This window comes from Macrosteles quadrilineatus, unplaced genomic scaffold (assembly GCF_028750875.1).
Source record: "Macrosteles quadrilineatus isolate MER2022 unplaced genomic scaffold, UCM_ALF_1.0 Scaffold_9__3_contigs__length_116548681, whole genome shotgun sequence".
NCBI lineage: Eukaryota > Metazoa > Arthropoda > Insecta > Hemiptera > Cicadellidae > Macrosteles > Macrosteles quadrilineatus.
This window is the reverse complement of record NW_026542602.1, coordinates 37,350,832-37,368,541: the sequence shown is the minus strand read 5'-3', so window position 1 is coordinate 37,368,541 and position 17,710 is coordinate 37,350,832. Positions and strand designations below refer to the sequence as shown.

The following is a 17,710-nucleotide window of genomic DNA, read 5'->3' as shown; positions in this document are numbered from 1 at the left end:
AAAAAATAAAGTTGTATTTTACAACTAATAACACTTCCAGATAACTCATTATTTTCATAAAAACTTCTAGTGAAATTTTGATTGCAAGTTACAGAAGATTAGGTGAAAATGGTCCAATGAGAATTTTTACTGTACAATGTTGCCAAATGTATTTAGATCTTTATTTGACTACTGATAGAATGTACTTCAGTTTCCAAAAGTCAATATTAGAACCAAAGTTTAAAGCGGATTTTACTATTTATCTTGAATCATTTTAATTTTATCTTCTTTATAATTCTTTGTGTTCAAATAACAATAGCGGGTGGCTGGTCATCAAATTTACAAACTTTTTTGTGTAAGTACAAAGTAAATGAAGTGTGATAAGAGGTTCCAAGTCTAAAAATTAGCTTCCCAATGAATTATTTTACTTTTTACTAAAAGAAACCATGATTTTCAACACAATACAGCATTTCTCAATAACCACCAAACGGATTTGAGTACATGATGTCATTTTCGTTTTCTACATTACATTTTGAATAAGAATGATTGAAAATGATGGAGGCTATTAGTAAAACCCCATTGTACTATGATAAAGGTTTAAAAAAACCATTTGTCTATTGCATTTCTCTACACTCTGTATCAAAATATATTCAAACTGCGCCATTTTATAAGCTTTCCAACCACATGCTACTCTATTTAGGTTTATATCCTGCTTTTGTTTGTTTCAGTGCTTTGAATACTAGAAAACACAGGGAAATTTTTTACTGTTTTTACGGTTTTTGCTGACTACATGCCTACTATTGTGTGTTTAAAATGTTAAAAACACCGTGATTTAGAGTCTTCAGGCCACTAAAGCGAACATAAGCAGACCTCAGCCTAGTTGGAAAGCTAATTAAATGGCACTGTTTTTAACATATTTTGCTACCTTCTTGTATACAGAGTGTTGAAAAATGCAATAGACAAATATTATTTTATATTTTTATAATATACCTTAATTTTAATCTTTGGAAATATTTACAATGGGGTTTTTATTATTGATCCTCCAACATTTCCAATTATTCTAATTCAAAATTTAATTTAGAACACGAAAATGACATCTACTCAAATCCGTTAGCAGGTATTTAAGAAATTGCTGTATTGTGTTGAAAAACATGGTTATTTTAGAAAAAAAGTTAAATAATTCATTGGGAGGCTAATTTTTAGACTTTGAACATCTTACTGTTCAAAGTAAATGAAGTGTGGTGATGCATGCTTTGTACTTACACCAAAAATATTTTTGTAACACTGATCACCAGCCACCCTGTATATCTTTATCAATGTTAGTAAGTTAAGTATTAGTAAGAATCACATATTTTATATACTATTTTTGTTGTGTTTATAATTTTATTCTTTTTAGATTAGTGTAAATTTTATGTATAATAATAGACTTTAATATTTGGTGCTTTATGTACAAATTTTACACAGGCATTGTAATTGTATATTTTACTGGTATATGTGATGTTTCTATGGTGCCATATGTAGCCTTAAATGCTGCATGTTTTTCTCTACCAGAAAAATGTCTGTAATAATAAATGTTAAACAAAACTTTAAATACGAGTGTATATAACTATATGTATATTTTTATAGACGAATAATACTACTTGATTTCATTTTAAGTTTTTATTTAGAGTTAAGTTAGAGAAAGCCAATTTGAGAGCCTTCAATAAACTTGAATAAATATATTTCAAAATAGTACATTATGGACTATACATGTAAATTTGTTGTAGTACTATAATAAATGTATTTGTTGTAGTTTTTTGCCATCACAATTATTTACAATTTACTCTCTTTGTTGCTAGATATTATTGCAAAACCAATTCACCTCAACCACTACAGTACTTAATCTAGATTATATTATGCAAATGTAAATCTTTGTTCCAAATTTTAGCAATCACATTTTATAACCATTTAGCCTTTCTCTTGAACCATAGATTAAACATATTGTGACACGACTATATTTAATATATCAAAATAAACTTGCAGTAGCAAATGTTTTAGAACTTATAGAGTACTTACATAATAATTATAGTTACATCATACTGAACTCTACAACTGGACACTGGCAGCTTTCATGATTTTAGGATATGTTTCATATTTACTGTAATCTTTTTATGTATTTAATTTGTTATGACGATTTTTCAAATCATGTTTAATTAGTTTACATTTCTTATTTGATTTGATTATAACGTTAGGTTTTAGGCTACATTAGAATCTCTTTCTTCTCTTAACATTGATGTTCAAAAGAATCATTGTATAAATCTGTTAAACTATATGTTTGTAGCATCTAGAGAGACTGTTTGATAAGGTGTAAGTAAATTAAACCATATATGATGTAAATTATAAAACTGAATATTTTGTTATCGAATACTATATTGATAGATTTCCTAAATGTACCTGATTATTAAGAACTGAAATGTTTTCAATAAAGGAATCTGCCTAATTAAAAGTTTTTCATATTTCTCACTTCCTTCCTTTTCAGAGAATATTGTTACAAATAGAAATATTTTTAACTTTAAATACTGTTCAATGTTAAGGAGTTTGTTGGACTTTGCTATTTTGCAACTTTTGATAACTTGTTAAAACCTTTAAATTATTTTTGAAATCTGCAAGGCTATAAATTGGTCTAGCAGGAAACAAACTCTTATTTTGTTTTAGTTATTTTTCTATTCAGAGTAAAAAAAACTGTATCAGCAATCTGACATATACTTTTTCCTAATTAGCTTGCCAACAACCCTTATCATGGGTAAGCTGTAGGGGTGTCAGTAACTATGCTATTTTATGGGGAAAAACTCAAAAGTTGCAAATTACTTTTGGACCATAATTTTTAGCAGCTGTTGCCTCTGGCGCTAGGGGAAACGATAAAAAACACAAGTTATTTTAAACAAAGTTAAATCAATCTATTGGGGGGACAAGATTAAAAAATAAAAATAAATTGTGTACAAAAAATATTTATTATATATTTACAAGGAATTCTACAAGTATTGTAGACAATTTATGACTTAAGATTATATTTTACAAGATAACTTATCAAAACCTTCAATTGTGTATGGGGTTGGAACAAATAAAAAAAGATGTCTTGATAAATAATAAATATCCATAAAATGTAAAGAGTGTTGTTCAACGGAGAATTGATCATTAATGACTTTAATATACAGAAGTTTATGTATTTTTTAAGGGCTTAAAATGAGATCATATATCCAGAAATATATTTTGTGATCATTACCAAACAGTTACATTATTCCAAATAAATTTAAACACATACTATGTAACCAGTTAAAAGGAATTGCTGTATTTGGTATTATATACCTTGAATATTCTTTGGTTCTCAAAGTTAAATAACATTTTTCACTAAATGGTAGGAATATTTTTTCATCCTTGATGTTTATGTCCTTTTCAGTTATCAAAAGAAAACACATCATTCGTAGGGTTGAAACAGTCTTGTTCACTTGATGTTTTTATTACCATTACCACAGAAATATTAGAAAAATGTGATGTATAGTTTATGTTCAGGTGATGACAGGAATAAACCATAGGGGGAATATGTACCCCTGTCACAGCAATCCTGGAGACTGAGCAAATTTGCCATTGGGTTATTGAGTTTTGTTATTCAAGAATACAATAGAAGCTAATAGTCTTTCCCAATTACAAAACCTAAATAACTTTAGTTATGCATCAAACTGTAGAAAATACAACTTTTTAGCAAAGAATAAAAAGTTCTATGTTGCCAAAGAAAACACACTTGTGACAGATAAGCTCACCATCCTTAAGCTGGAAAGGAAAGTATTCTTGATACTGTAACAGCAATGTGTTTCATTGAACCATACAAACTAGAAGAATGTACACAATCAGCATTTTTTAGTTATATAAACAATTTTAGTACAATTTGCATCATGGATGTCTCTTGGACCTAAAGAAATTGATTTCTCTGATTGTTTGACAATCTTAATATTTCCCCGTCTAATTTTGAAGACATCGGAATACCCAAAAAGGTCTCAAATTCCAACTTTTCAAAATTCTCTACCACATATCACAGAATTGCCTGGTGAGACAAATATACAAGCGTAGGCTGGTACGCATTGAGTTTGCAGGTGAGGCAGGCGCAGGTCGCCTCATGTTCCTGTGTTAGGTAGGCGCAAGGCCAAAAGTTGTCTGTGTAGACGTTGACGGCAAAACAGATAAAAATCTATCTCTCGTGTAAAGTTCCTTCTGACCATGTCCTTTACTTCTTCACTCACCGGAGGTTTGAAGGTGTTTCTGTTGATCTTCCTAAAGCTGTCGAGCTCTTCTGAAAATAAGGTTCAGAATTAATAAGGCACAAGAACTGGAAATGGAATATGATAGAAAAATCACGACACTGAACAATCATATACACATCTGTTAAGCTGGCAGTATTCTATACTTACTTAACACCATATGTTATTCCTTAAGAGATTAGTTTTATCATAGACATATAGAATGAATATAAAACTGTCAAAGGAAGGCCCCGCTATATGCCGCTAGAGCGTACTTTGGTGTTTAATTCGCTGCTGTCTTCGGCTCCTCAACATCTGCAACCAGCAGACAATGCAGTGGTGTGTGCCCTAACTACACGGCACTCCTAGCGGTGGACGCCAGAACATTGCTAACTGCATTGCTGGTCTATATTTAATTCTTTTTGTCTATGGTTTTATCGTTTGGCACAATAGAAGTTTTTTGTCCTGAGACATTTTTCATTTTTCCTGAGACAAACTTCATAATTATTTAGTACCTCAGTCCTGTAGGTGACAATGGGCTATTATTGATGTTGCATGATGACTGAATTCTCCATAAGTTTGAAACTTAGAATTCTTTTGCTTTATGTGTAAACTAAAGTTTGCACATCACAGTTGGTAAACTATTTCAAGCCATACATAGTTTTTCTAGCTACTTGAGCATAGCAGCCTTCAGATTCACTGCAGATTTCTGGAGAGGAAAAAATTAGTCTGTGTCTGAGGCTTAATCACTTGTTAATCGTACAGTTTGGGGATAACTCCCACTGAACATTGAGTGAAGAAAAGAACTTTTTGGTTACGATTCTCTAAACACTCCTTCTTTACATGTCATTTTACAAGGGATTTAAACTGCATTGGAATAATACAGCTCCAACACACCATCAGGTTGTCTATTTTAAGGGGAAAACGATAGTGAAGGAGGTCGCAATAAAAAAGGAGCCGCCATGATGGCAATTAAGGGACGATGCCCAGTGATGTAATAGAGAAAAAAATGTGCTTGTTTTTTTTTCAATGTACCTATACATATATACATATATGTATATTGGTAACCAACCCTTATTTTTCTGCGACGGATGGTAAGCGTTCCTGCACTGCACCAATTCAAATTTACGACTACACAACTGACAATGACGACGTCCCTGTGATCACAGGAAATTTTCACAATTTTGCCAAGATCCGGGGATAAGTCCCCCCTTCGGGGCTGCTCAGGTTAACTAGGCCTAGAGCCACAACCCAAGTACCTTAATCCAACACTGAGGGTGAGTGATGAGTGAATGAGATACTAGAGCAGTTTGTTACTGACTAAGATCAGCTGTTTTTTAGCCATGACGATTTATTAAAAGCCATGATCAAAGACACGGGTCTACGTTTCGACCTATCAAAAAGCTACTGAAATCTCTCAAGATCGTACCGGCAACTTACTGATAAGTATGTATAAACACTATAACCAACTACTAGGCTAAGGTATGTAAATGTTTTAGTAATGTTTACATTACCTGTATAGACTTGTTTAGCGCCTGCAAAAAACCTCGGAATGTAGTGTTCCAGGACAGTGAATGTTGAGTTGAGGTCTTCAAGCACTCCGACCACAGCGTAATGTCTCTCCACGGCTCGCTTGGCTCTCTGCAGGGCTCCGTCAGTGTTGAAGGGCCTGGAAAAATGGCAGGTATTAAATGAAGGCTAAAATCAATCAATTAAATCTATAAAGCAGTGACGGACACTTGGGTGCATATTTAAGGCTGAATATATGCAGAGAAAAATGTGAGAAGACCCGTTCAGCTTTACTGACTAAAATCAGCTGTTTCAATTATTCATTAATGGCCCAATAACCAAGAAAAATTGGTTCAGTTAAAAACAGAATCAAAAATCTTCAGACTTTTCTTAAGATCAAACTAGCAAGCTTTCTGACTACTAGGTTGGTTTTGAGGCATAAGAACGGGGGTTTTAGGACCTTTTTCTGGGAGAATTACTTTTTGTAGGTATTTAAAACTAGGTATTTAGTTCCCATAACTCAAGTGCTGGTTATACTCAACATTGAATGTTCATCCTACATGATAACACTGATGTATCCCTGACCACAGCAGACACACAATAATATTTCTACATACAGCCACAAGGGATGATCAGAATATTGCCACGATCACAAAAGATGATGATTATGTCCACACAACCATGGGAAACAGTCAGAATTTTGCCGCGATCGCAGAGGACGATGAGGATTTCCATACGACCGACGGACCGAGGGATATGATTACCATTTTGGCGTAATCATGGGAGACGACGAGTTGATTACAATGTCTTCACGACTGTGGGAGGCGATTACGAAGTTTTCACGACCGCAGGAGACAATTACAATATCCAAATTGCTGCGATGGATGATCAGAATCATTCCGCGATCGCGCAAGACGATTATGATGTCTTCACATCCGCGGGAGACAATTACGATGTCTACACAACCGCAGAAGATGATAACAATGTCTTTACTACCCCAGGAGATAATTACAATGTCTTCACGACCGCGGGATATGATAACAATGTCTTTACGACTCCAGGAGGCAAATCAGAATTTTTACCGTGACTTTCGTGTAAAACGAAGCTGGTCTCCACACGACTGTGGGAGATGATTACCATTTTGGCGTAATCATGGGAGACGACGAGTTGATTACAATGTCTTCACCACTGTGGGAGGCGATTACGAAGTTTGCACGACCGCAGGAGACAATTACAATATCTAAATTGCTGCGATGGATGATCAGAATCATTCCGCGATCGCGCAAGACGATTACGATGTCTTCACATCCGCGGGAGACAATTACGATGTCTACACGACCGCAGAAGATGATAACAATGTCTTTACTACCCCGGGAGATAATTACAATGTCTTCACGACCGCGGGATATGATAACAATGTCTTTACGACTCCAGGAGGCAAATCAGAATTTTTACCGTAACTTTCGTCTAAAACGAAGCTGGTCTCCACACGACTGTGGGAGATGATTACCATTTTGCCGCAATGTCGGGTGACGATTACAATGTCCACATGGCCAGGGGAGACAATATAATCATATAATGATGATGTGTTCACGGCCCCGAGGGATAGTCAGAATTTTACCCTAATCGCGCAAGACGATGATTATGTCCACACAGCCGCGGGACAAGATCAGAATTTAGCCTCATTGCGATAGACGATGATAATCTCCTCACGACCGCGGTATATGTTCATACTAGCTGTACCCGCGGGCTTCGCCCCGTTTAGCTTCATAAGTATTTGCATGGCTCATTCACGTCCTGGTTGAAGTTCGTTCGCTACGCTCACTCACCTTTAGGTTGGAGCTCGTTCGCTGCGCTCACATGCCTTCAGGTTAGCTCGTTCGCTACGCTAACTCGCCTCAAGGTTGAAGTTCGTTCGCTACGCTCACTCACCTTTTAGTTGGAAATAAGCTGTTGTCATAAATAAAAAAAAAAATTAATAGTGCTGCACCCTGTTGGTAATCCTTGTAACTTTTATGCTGTTGAACATCATAGAACAGAACCAACTTGTTTAATTGAGACAGCTGTTAAGATTCATTAATTCCTTTTAAATATGAAAAATCATAAGATTAACATGGGAAACTACAGAGCCACTGGGGCGGAGCCCGAAAGGGTCTTTGAGATAAGAATATGCTTTAATGTTAATCGGGAATGTGAGCTATCATCATGCCAAATTTCAGCCCAATCCGTCCAGTAGTTTATGCGTGATTGAGCAACAAACACACACACAAACACACACACAAACATACACACAAACATACACACAAACTCACAAACTTTCAGATTTATAATATTAGTAAGATATATTGCTGTGATCATGGCAGTCGATAATTATGTCTACACAACCGCAGGAAATAGTCAGAATTTTCCGCAATTGCGACAAAATTCTGCAAAATTCATGACAAAAACATCCACGCGAAATAATTAACATTTTGCCGCAATCGTGGGTCTGATCATGATGTCTACATGAGGGATTATCAGAAGTTTACAGCGATTGCAAGCAAATACCACCTCCAATTTTTTTATTATCAAAGCTTTTGGTGCCCCCCAAAAAAGCCATTTGTCTTACACCCTAGGCATGTGCCTATTTGGTGAATCGGCCCTGAGTCTACTGTGCATGTCACATGCAATATGAGAATCAGTTTACTCACGTGCAGGCCTCACTGTGACCACAGAAGAACATACTCTGTCTACGATGGTCACCGATGCCTTCCCTAGTCTCTCCCTCCAGGTACTGACATTCTCTGTCTCCTCTCAAAACACACGTCTCAAAGTCCTGTAGCAAAAAAACATTAAAGGTATTGGTCGACAGGTAAATCTAACCAATGTGGTAAATCTAATCTAACCGTGTCTTTAACTTTTTGAGTCCCAATGATTTTTTTTGCTTGTTTTTACCACATGTTTCTCTTATCTTATGACACAAAACCCATGGTGGACACACATACAGAGACAATTATTCAAAGTTCAAATCCTTGATTTGTCTAAAGCAACAAACAAATAATCCATCCATTCCATCGATCCCCACCCTAGGGAAAATTTTTTAGAATGAACGTCATTGGTCTGACCTGACTTTACGAAAATGACACTGACACTGGTCAACAAAAGTCTCCTAAATAGTAGCTATAACTTGTTTACCACCAGTTCACAGCAATATCAGGTATGTTCAGCCGTTTCTGCTATGTTGTATACTTGACTAAATAAATAGTTATTTTGTCACACTACTGCAAACATTTCCATTTTAAGAAATACATGCGATGTGGGTCTAAAGTCGTTCTTTTAGTTCCTACATTTTTAGTCCCCAGGGAGTAAAAGTCAGCTGTTGTAAACTCAGTTGTTAACTTTGATTGTAAGCAATCACATGTATCAAAATGATGTATTCATTGATTTGGTTGTAGCTTATTGTTATGTAACAATGAGCTACCGAACTATTGATAAGAATGTTCTTATCAATAGTTCGGTAGCACACGGCTCCTGTGCTCCTCGCCTGCAGCGGTGTGCGCCGTAACTACACGGCACTCCTAGCGGCACATCGCAGAACCTTCCTTTGACTTTCTTTTATTCTATTTGTCTATGATATTACTCTACTAAACCACTGCTTGTTTGCATTAGCAAAATTGTAAACAAGCTGGAAGTCGTTTGGTTATTTTTCCATAAAAACTACTTTTTGTTTCATACCTTAGCTTAAATAATAATTTATTATGACGTAAAATATAGTTCATCACACGGGCAAAAAGTGTCTTTTCAACCCTCGCTCATTTTCCTGCCTAGTCGTAAACTTTTGCTCGGGTTAAAAAGAGTCCCTACACGCCCTAGTGATGAAATTTATTATAATAAAAGTATTTGAAACTACTTGATGACTGAAGTTTATATCTGGGGCTAGAGGAATTATAGGTTAGATTATGCAGTAAAAGAGCCATGAGTTACCTTCTTCAGCCACTCCGGGTCAGGCAGAGGAATGTCTGGGAAGGCTTGTTTACGCTCCACGTAGTACCAGGGAGCTCTCACATAGTAGTACCAGGATATCACCCTCTCTACAGGATCTCTTACCAGGTTCACATAGATGGGCTGGGGCAGTCCAAAACTGTACACAACAATCACTGTTTAGCATGGTGCTTCAATAGAATTCAATTGCTAAGTACACAATAGTTTTTGATCTGAAGCAGTGGCAAATTTTACATCCCTGCAGACCATTCGTTGTGGGGCCCCAGGCATAAAGAGCTGTTAGGCATAGAGGGGCCTCAGGTAGGCGGGCCCGAGAAACAATGGTTTTAAGAATCAAGGAAGCCAGGAATCATCAAAGTCAATGCATCTATTGGTCCCCATGAAACTAAGCTCTTTAATTTGAACACATATTGTAAGGTATCTTATCTTTATTCATTTTTAGTATGTGAAGTGTTCCATATCCACCATCTTCAATATTTACTATACTCCGTTCATAAAATTTAGGCGGTTTTTTAGGGGAAGAAATCTATCCCCTCACTTGATACTAACTTTAAAATAATAGCTGAACAGCTGAGGTTTGCCAAAACGTCAATCAGCTGCAACATATACATTACGCTTCCGATTAAATTTTGTAAACCGACTATAACATAAGTGGCCCAGTTAGTAATTTATCTATATAATTAGGCATTTTCTCTTTGGCAAATGTGGAAGAAGGACTTGGAATCTACTTTTGATCCAATCAACATTCGTTACCAAAACACACGTTATAGCAAAACATTCGTCATAGCATTTGTGCAATTGGGAGGCAGGACTTATGAGGTTAGTTGAGTGTATCAATCAAAAAGATGGATTTTAATGTACAAAAAAAGTAGTCTACAAAATTTAGCTTTACTAGGTCATCATCACATTGGAGCTATTCTGTCAAACAAGCAGGTACAAAAATTACTCATGTAAGACTTTTACTATAACTCTAACACTTAATACAGTAATTTGTTTTGCTCCAAACTGATGAGACAAACTCATGTACCAAAGAGCACAACAAGTAAAGCCTTTCACCTTGGAGCTTCTTTGAAGGGATATAACGATTACACTAGGAATAAAGGCACAAATAAGGCACGTTTCAAGCCAAATACAGTTTATAAATAAGTGTACGATTAGTGAAATGCCGACTACATATCCTTGATACTGACTATGATCCGGTTGTAATATGGTTCGAGATACACTTCACTCAATTGATGTAAACCTTTTCAAAACTTACTGAGTAAAGTTCAGGAAGCAGATGTGTTTGACATAGACTGATGGAGTGGAATACTGGTCAATCATAGTTGCCAACCCCAACTGAAACAAAAATGTAATATTATTAGTACAGTATCATGTAATAAGGGAATATTTGTTACAGGGCTTTCGTTTTTGATATTAGTGTTCAAATTCCACCATTACCAAGGATTCTTGTGTTCTTATCCATGTGAATTTGCCATATGTCAACTCAGTTTAGATTCCACTAAAAGAAAGTATAGTGCGTATGTCTGTATAGGTACCAGGCACGGCTGGTCTAGGGGAAGAATCTTAGGACTTTTGCTATGAGGGTTTAGATTCAGATCCTGCCTTTTACTGATGGCTTGAAGCTATGAAATGATGCTGTAACTCTGTTGTTCAAATGACACCTCTTAAGTTTTGTATCTACTTATCTAGAAGAGTAAAAAAGGACAGATATCTGGATCTCTCAAAAAAGGAGGACTTTATTTCATTGGATTTCCTTCCACAGTAAGCTACACAATTGTTGAATTCTTTTTTGTCTTCAATACCAATGATCACCTTTAATTTCTTCCCTGCTACTCTTAAATTGAGAAAATAATACAACACGTGTCCGAGACCACCTGGCTGGCTTCTATAGCATCAATATGAAAACAATACACCAAAATAGCCACCTAATTGCAACTGGAATTTTGACTCCAAGGAATTCAGCAAAATTATTTTTACACCCAAAAACCCACCCCCACCCATCAAAATCTGACCTTTGGGGTGCTTTTTTGTGTTTAAAAATAATTTTGCTGAATTCCTTGGGGTCAAAATAGGGGGTTCCAGTTGCAGTTATTTGCTTTCATATTGGTGCTATAGAAGCCGGCCGGGTGGTCTTGGACACCCTGTATAGTAGCTGTAGCTGCAGTGGTGTATTAGTGAATTTTTTTGTAGGGTAACGCTCACCATCGTCTCGGGGAATAACACAGGTCACCTTATTAAAACATAGGATTTTGTAAAGAGTTCAGGGCCGCCTTAAGGGTCAGTGGAGCCTTTAACGTGAGAGTTTGATCTTGTCATATAATGTCAAACCATTAACTATGTTATCACTTCTTTATCACTTTCTAGTATATCAATTTATCAATTATCAATCATTAAGATGGGGATGCCACTTAGGTGCGTATTTTAACCCAAATATGAGTGAAGGATGAGTGTAGAATGGTGTGAGATGATCTGTGTAGCTTTGTTACTGACTATAAGATCAGCTGTTTCATTAGCAAGGATCATTTATTTAAAGCCCAATTATCAGGAACAGCTGGGTCCAGTTTCGAACCATTAAAAAGCTACAGACTTTTCTCAGGATCGAACTGGCGACCTTTTGATTAGTAGGCGAGCACTATAACCACTCAGCTACCCAGCCAGTTTATAATACATACATGAATACAATATAGGTACCCTACTAACTAGTATAGTTAGTAGGAGTATTAGAGCAAGTCAATAAGAATAGTGTCATAAAGTGTCACGACGCAACTCATTAAACCACTACTGTTAGACAATCTGGTCTATTTCTGAAGATGTTACTAGGTTTATTGCACAAAATAGCCCTGTTAAATGGAGAATGGTGATAAGTATGATAGTACAAAACACAATTGAAGAGATATTTTACAACTCTACTCAGCTGTAAATCATACTTTATGAACTATAAGCGCTAGCCTCTGGCAGCAATAAAAGGTTTTGCTAGCTTTTACTGCTCACTTTCCCATTACTGCTTAGCTCAAATGATCATTACAGTTCAGTGCTCAATTTGTAAAAAATGAGGTGGCGGAATTAACTGTAACCTAGAGTGAATTATGACCCCCCGCCCTTCTATGATCCTATCCTAATGCCAGCGTTTTTATCCTTCTGAAAGAGAGAGGTAACCAGAACGCTATTCCCTTTCCGCAACAAATCAAGCACTGGTAATGGTTGATTAATGCTGCTAGCCTTCAAAATAAACTCTTCAAATGAGCTCTTGGAAATTTGTATTGGTATTTGATAATTCATTGGTATTTGATAAAAAGACAACCCCCACTCCATGTCTGTAAAAATCACGCCAATTGCATCCATATTTATTAAGCTTTACAAATTTACATGAAGAAACCACCAATGTACAGCTGTACAAAATTTTATATCCAGGAGATATGCCCCTGAACAGGTGTCCACCAGAGTCCATAAACAATAATCGGTGAGTTTTCAACATCAACATTTTGCCGTAATTATCTGTTGTCGAGAAAGATTATTCCTTGAATTTCAGAAACCATGAGTTGATCATTAGCATCAACCTATACTTCCAGTAAATCAAAAGAGTAAGTGCACAGTACAATATGTATGGTAGCAATTCTGTTCCTCTAAGTAAAACCAAAGACTTTTCTTTGGCTTCTGTGACTACAGTGGCTGACAGTGATAAAAACCAATACAGAGTTTCTTAAAAACCATCTTATCTGAATTTAGGGCTTGAAAGGCAAAAGTATATAAACCATATCACTTTCACTACTACCTAGCCTACCATTTTCATCTAAACTTACCTGTTCAGTAGGTGCCAGTCTGATGGTCTCCACCCTCTGAATATGATCGCGATGGAAAGCAAAGTTATTCCTGATGGCAAGGTGGCGTAGCAGCTCCATGAACGTTTGGGAGCCGACCTTCGGCACTCGGTTGAAGAACACCAGCTGTTTACGAGCCTTTGCAGTGTTATTTAGTTCTGACACATCTAGACTGTCCATCTATAAAACAGAAAGTATAATTTTGTAGAATAAGTTTGGGAAAAGAAAAGTATCAGTGTTTAACAATCATCAACCTTAGTTATCTTAGTTACCTCATGAGTGGCAAGTCTCATAGCTTCAGAGCCCCAAATCCCAAGTTCTAATCCCACCAATCACCAATGGAGCCTGAAGAAAATTTGTAAAACTGTTCCGGGCCAGAGCCTTAGCATCCTAGGATGTGCAGGTACTAGACAATGTTCAACCCCTTTTGGGCTGAGGTGGGTAGATGCTATTGGAGGTTTAAGATTTGGAACAAAATATTGCAAATACAACTGCATTTAACTGAAGACTTTTCTATAATTTATATTAACTCTGAGCGCTTGCTGAACAAGTCAAACGAAACATATGTAGGTCTAGACATAGAGGGGTTCGACTTTAGCATGTACTAAGATGTTTATGGTCTTGGTCGTGGTAACAACGAGGCTGCTAGAATTTGTTTTGGAAATAGAACAGACAAAATTATAAAATTATTACTGATGAAAAACTTTCATACGATAACAAAAAATCTAATTCGAAAAGCATTGACAACCATTCTAGTGATGGTTTTTCTTTCAATTGCAAACTTTTCAATGGATCACATTCATTTGCATACCACCTGAGAGCGACCAGCCGTCTGGCAATCCACGACCTCTTTCCCACACATCCGGTATCTGCGGGCTGTTATCCACTTACGGGAAGTATAACCTGATCTACCATCATCTGGTACCATTACCATCAAAGTAAGGCAAGATGAAAGTGATGAAGATGAGCTACTTGCTGCGTGTTCACACTCCCTAACCAAACTAGTTCTGATGCAAATAAAATGCAATCTACTTTCATTTGTGGTTTGTGGTTTCGATCTTTTGCCATTTGATATTTTACTTTATTTCAGTATTTTCTTGTTTGTATCCTTGTGTATTAATTAGTAGATGTATGAAATATGTTTAGATTTACAATATAAACAATTCCTGTTATTAACCAATGGTAAATGCAGGGAAGAAGTGTGATGGGGATGGGTTATGCACCTTGTACCTTGGTTACTACAAGCACCAGCTTTTTCTGTTTAAAAACTTTCAAAATTAAATCTGAAAACTGCCTAAAAACAGAGAATCAGTGATGGTACATTTACCCATCCTACATTTGTAGTTTGGTCAGTTTATGTTATAGTTGAAAACCATTAGAAAGTAAGGAGTAATTCCTTACGTTGAATCCTGTCCCAACGAATAAATAAATTATTATCTATATTAACTTACCCTTGAGTATTTTTTTTTTTTTTGTAAAAAAATGTAAATAAAGGTTTTGTAAATATTTCTTTTTATTTAACTCATTTGTGGTTGCCATTATGGCTCAACCACAAAGTCAAATATGGACAATATTTTAACCTCAAAAATGGGCTATTAGGATAATGTAATTTGGATAGCCTTTACAATGATGATTGGTGTGAATAAAAATAATTAGACATTTTAACAGTAGGTGTTTTATTTTATTAGGTATTTTAATTAGGTAGTTTATGGCTGGTAAATCTTAGACACGGCTATTATCACAAAACATTATTTAGAAAACTCTAACTTTAAAAGCCACTTAAACAATACCAGGAAGGCATAAAAGATCATCATTCCAATGCAAAATAAAATATCTTATGTGGGACTGAAAATTTAAAGCATTTACCAGATTACATTAACAATAAAAAAATATTACTTGATTTTAAAATAAATTAACAAATTATCTGGTAGAAAAATACAACCTACAACTATAACCTTAACAAAATCTTTTCCAACCCCACCCTACATAGACTTAAACAATTTATTTTGTATTTGTATTTATATTATGAAAACAAGTTTGTTTTTGCCTAATCTAAATGAAGAATTTGTTGGATTTTGTGTGCAGCAAATTGACCCCTAAATATTTATTTTTGTAGGTATATTTATTGGGTATCAATTTAAAGCTCTTTTCCTCTAGTTGTGCCTTTTGCGGGTTTGTATGATATTCAGTGAAAGCCCTTCATCGTAATAGGCTTTTAAAATTTCATAGTTTGTTCTGAATTCTGTTGTCAATGGTCAATCATGTGAACTTTTTCAAGTTTACTATTGTTTTTATCAAAACAGATGGCCATTATACAATTTTGTTTACATCCATACGAAAATGGGGTTATCTGTAGTTGGTGATGTTTCAGTGAATTCAAGTAAAATGTTGTAATGTCATTTGTATAAGAAGAAAACTACTTGCGTTAGACTTTGTGTTTTCATAGTATCTTTCATTGGTATTTGATATTTCTCTAAGATACCTAGAAGAGATAGCAGACGCAATGAAAATAATAGGGCTCGCAATGCAAATAGGGATGTGATGAGAAAAAATTGTTTTCACGCTTATCAACTATATCACGGATTTGAAGTCAGAAGTGACGCAGGTTGCTAGTCTTCTTAAAAAGCAAGTTTGTCCCATTTAGGCACTAGTTTAGTTTGTAGTTGACAACAAGAGTATACGTGCCTTATGAATAAAAACTTGACTTTGATATTATTTTCCAACTAAAGTAGAATAATTTAAAGACATTTTGTATGGATGTAGAGGCAACATGCTTTCGATTTAGTGTAAATGTAATAATAGATTATCCTACTTTTATTCAGTAAATAGTTTAGTACAAGTACCATATTGCAATTGAAAAATACATAATTTAAATTGTAAGCTACATCAATGGCCGATCTGTAAATTGTTTGTGTATACATTTATATGTAACATAAATAAAGAATCTTGTATGCTACATGACATTCAAGCAGCAATAGCAAACTACGAAACTTCTATCATAAATCATAGAAAGCTACTTTCATAAGTTCTTTGCTTTCTTGGTTGACCACACCAAGTAATAAAACACCCAATTAGAAATCCTATTAAAAATGTAAAGTAAATACATTTAGGGTACTACACTTTACAGTTATGTTTAGAGAGTATAACCTCTGTATGAAAAATATTGAAGATTTTTAAAACATTAAAATATATTTGGTATCATTGAAATCTGTACTGAACTTTTGAAGTATCATTCCTGGACCAAAGACAATCTAAAATATTTTGTTAAAAAACTATCAAAACTCAATTGTTGGGTGTACCAACATATCATTATTCAAAACACATCTTCGCCTTAAAATCCACTCCAATCTAATCCAATCCAAAACAATCTAATCTAAATCTATTTCATTTTTTAAAACTACTTTTGTAAAAGCTTACCTCGCCACTGTCCTGAAGCTGCCTCATCATGGCGCTGACTGCGGACATCCCGCTTCCTCCTACAACAAAACATTCAATATTGTCATACAATTAGCATATAATCAACACATACAACTTAGTTCATTGGTCCTTTAACCTCACTCGTATTTTCAATTATTTATCTATAATCAAACCAGCTAGTAAATTTTATTTTGATTTAATTTATTCTTTACTTTTAGGCTCGGTCCTTCGTGAGCGACAGGAGCAAAACAGCAAAGCGAAAGTGCGCATTTGAAGGAGGATTTGAATGCAAGAAGAGTGTAGAATGAAGTTCTTAACGTCGTGCATCTTTGTCTCTGACGAAGATCAGCTGTTTCTATGACCAGGACCAACGATCAAGATCAACGAACCACCAAAACGCTAAAAACTTCACTCAGGATGGATCCGGCGATATTTAGATACTCAGGTAAACGCTAAGCTTCATTTTTGTTCCATTATCTGTGTCATAGTGTAAAATAAAAAGCATTTGAAATGTTTAACAAATAAAAATACAAGTGGTACTATATTTATGCAATGGGACACAGTGAATATTAATTTTAAACGCGCCACTTCAGAACTTCGAAAGCCGAGAGGAGGAGCCTAAAGGGATTTTAAAGTCGGAAAAATTAAAGAAACATTCCCAGGCATAAATAGATCATTTTCTCCTAAGTGCCATAGCAATCGGATGTACATCCGATAAGCCGATCATCGTGT

General features: G+C 35.4%; 1 protein-coding gene across 2 annotated transcripts in view; it reads right to left on the bottom strand.

The window, feature by feature from the left end:
* Nucleotides 1-2,978: 2,978 nt before the first annotated feature.
* The window catches only part of LOC129002526 (heparan sulfate 2-O-sulfotransferase pipe-like), a 62,106-nt gene continuing 47,374 nt past the window's right edge, over nt 2,979-17,710 (bottom strand). The window contains exons 3-9 of one of the 2 annotated variants that reach the window (XM_054430395.1): nt 16,979-17,037; nt 13,544-13,741; nt 10,999-11,078; nt 9,723-9,879; nt 8,450-8,574; nt 5,765-5,919; nt 2,979-4,303 (exon numbers count right to left, since the gene is read on the bottom strand). In XM_054430395.1, coding sequence (XP_054286370.1) covers nt 4,128-4,303; nt 5,765-5,919; nt 8,450-8,574; nt 9,723-9,879; nt 10,999-11,078; nt 13,544-13,741; nt 16,979-17,037 — 950 coding nt within the window. In that variant the 3' untranslated portion in view covers nt 2,979-4,127. The remainder of the gene's footprint in view (nt 4,304-5,764; nt 5,920-8,449; nt 8,575-9,722; nt 9,880-10,998; nt 11,079-13,543; nt 13,742-16,978; nt 17,038-17,710) is intronic. The other variant, XM_054430396.1, reaches the window with a different exon arrangement.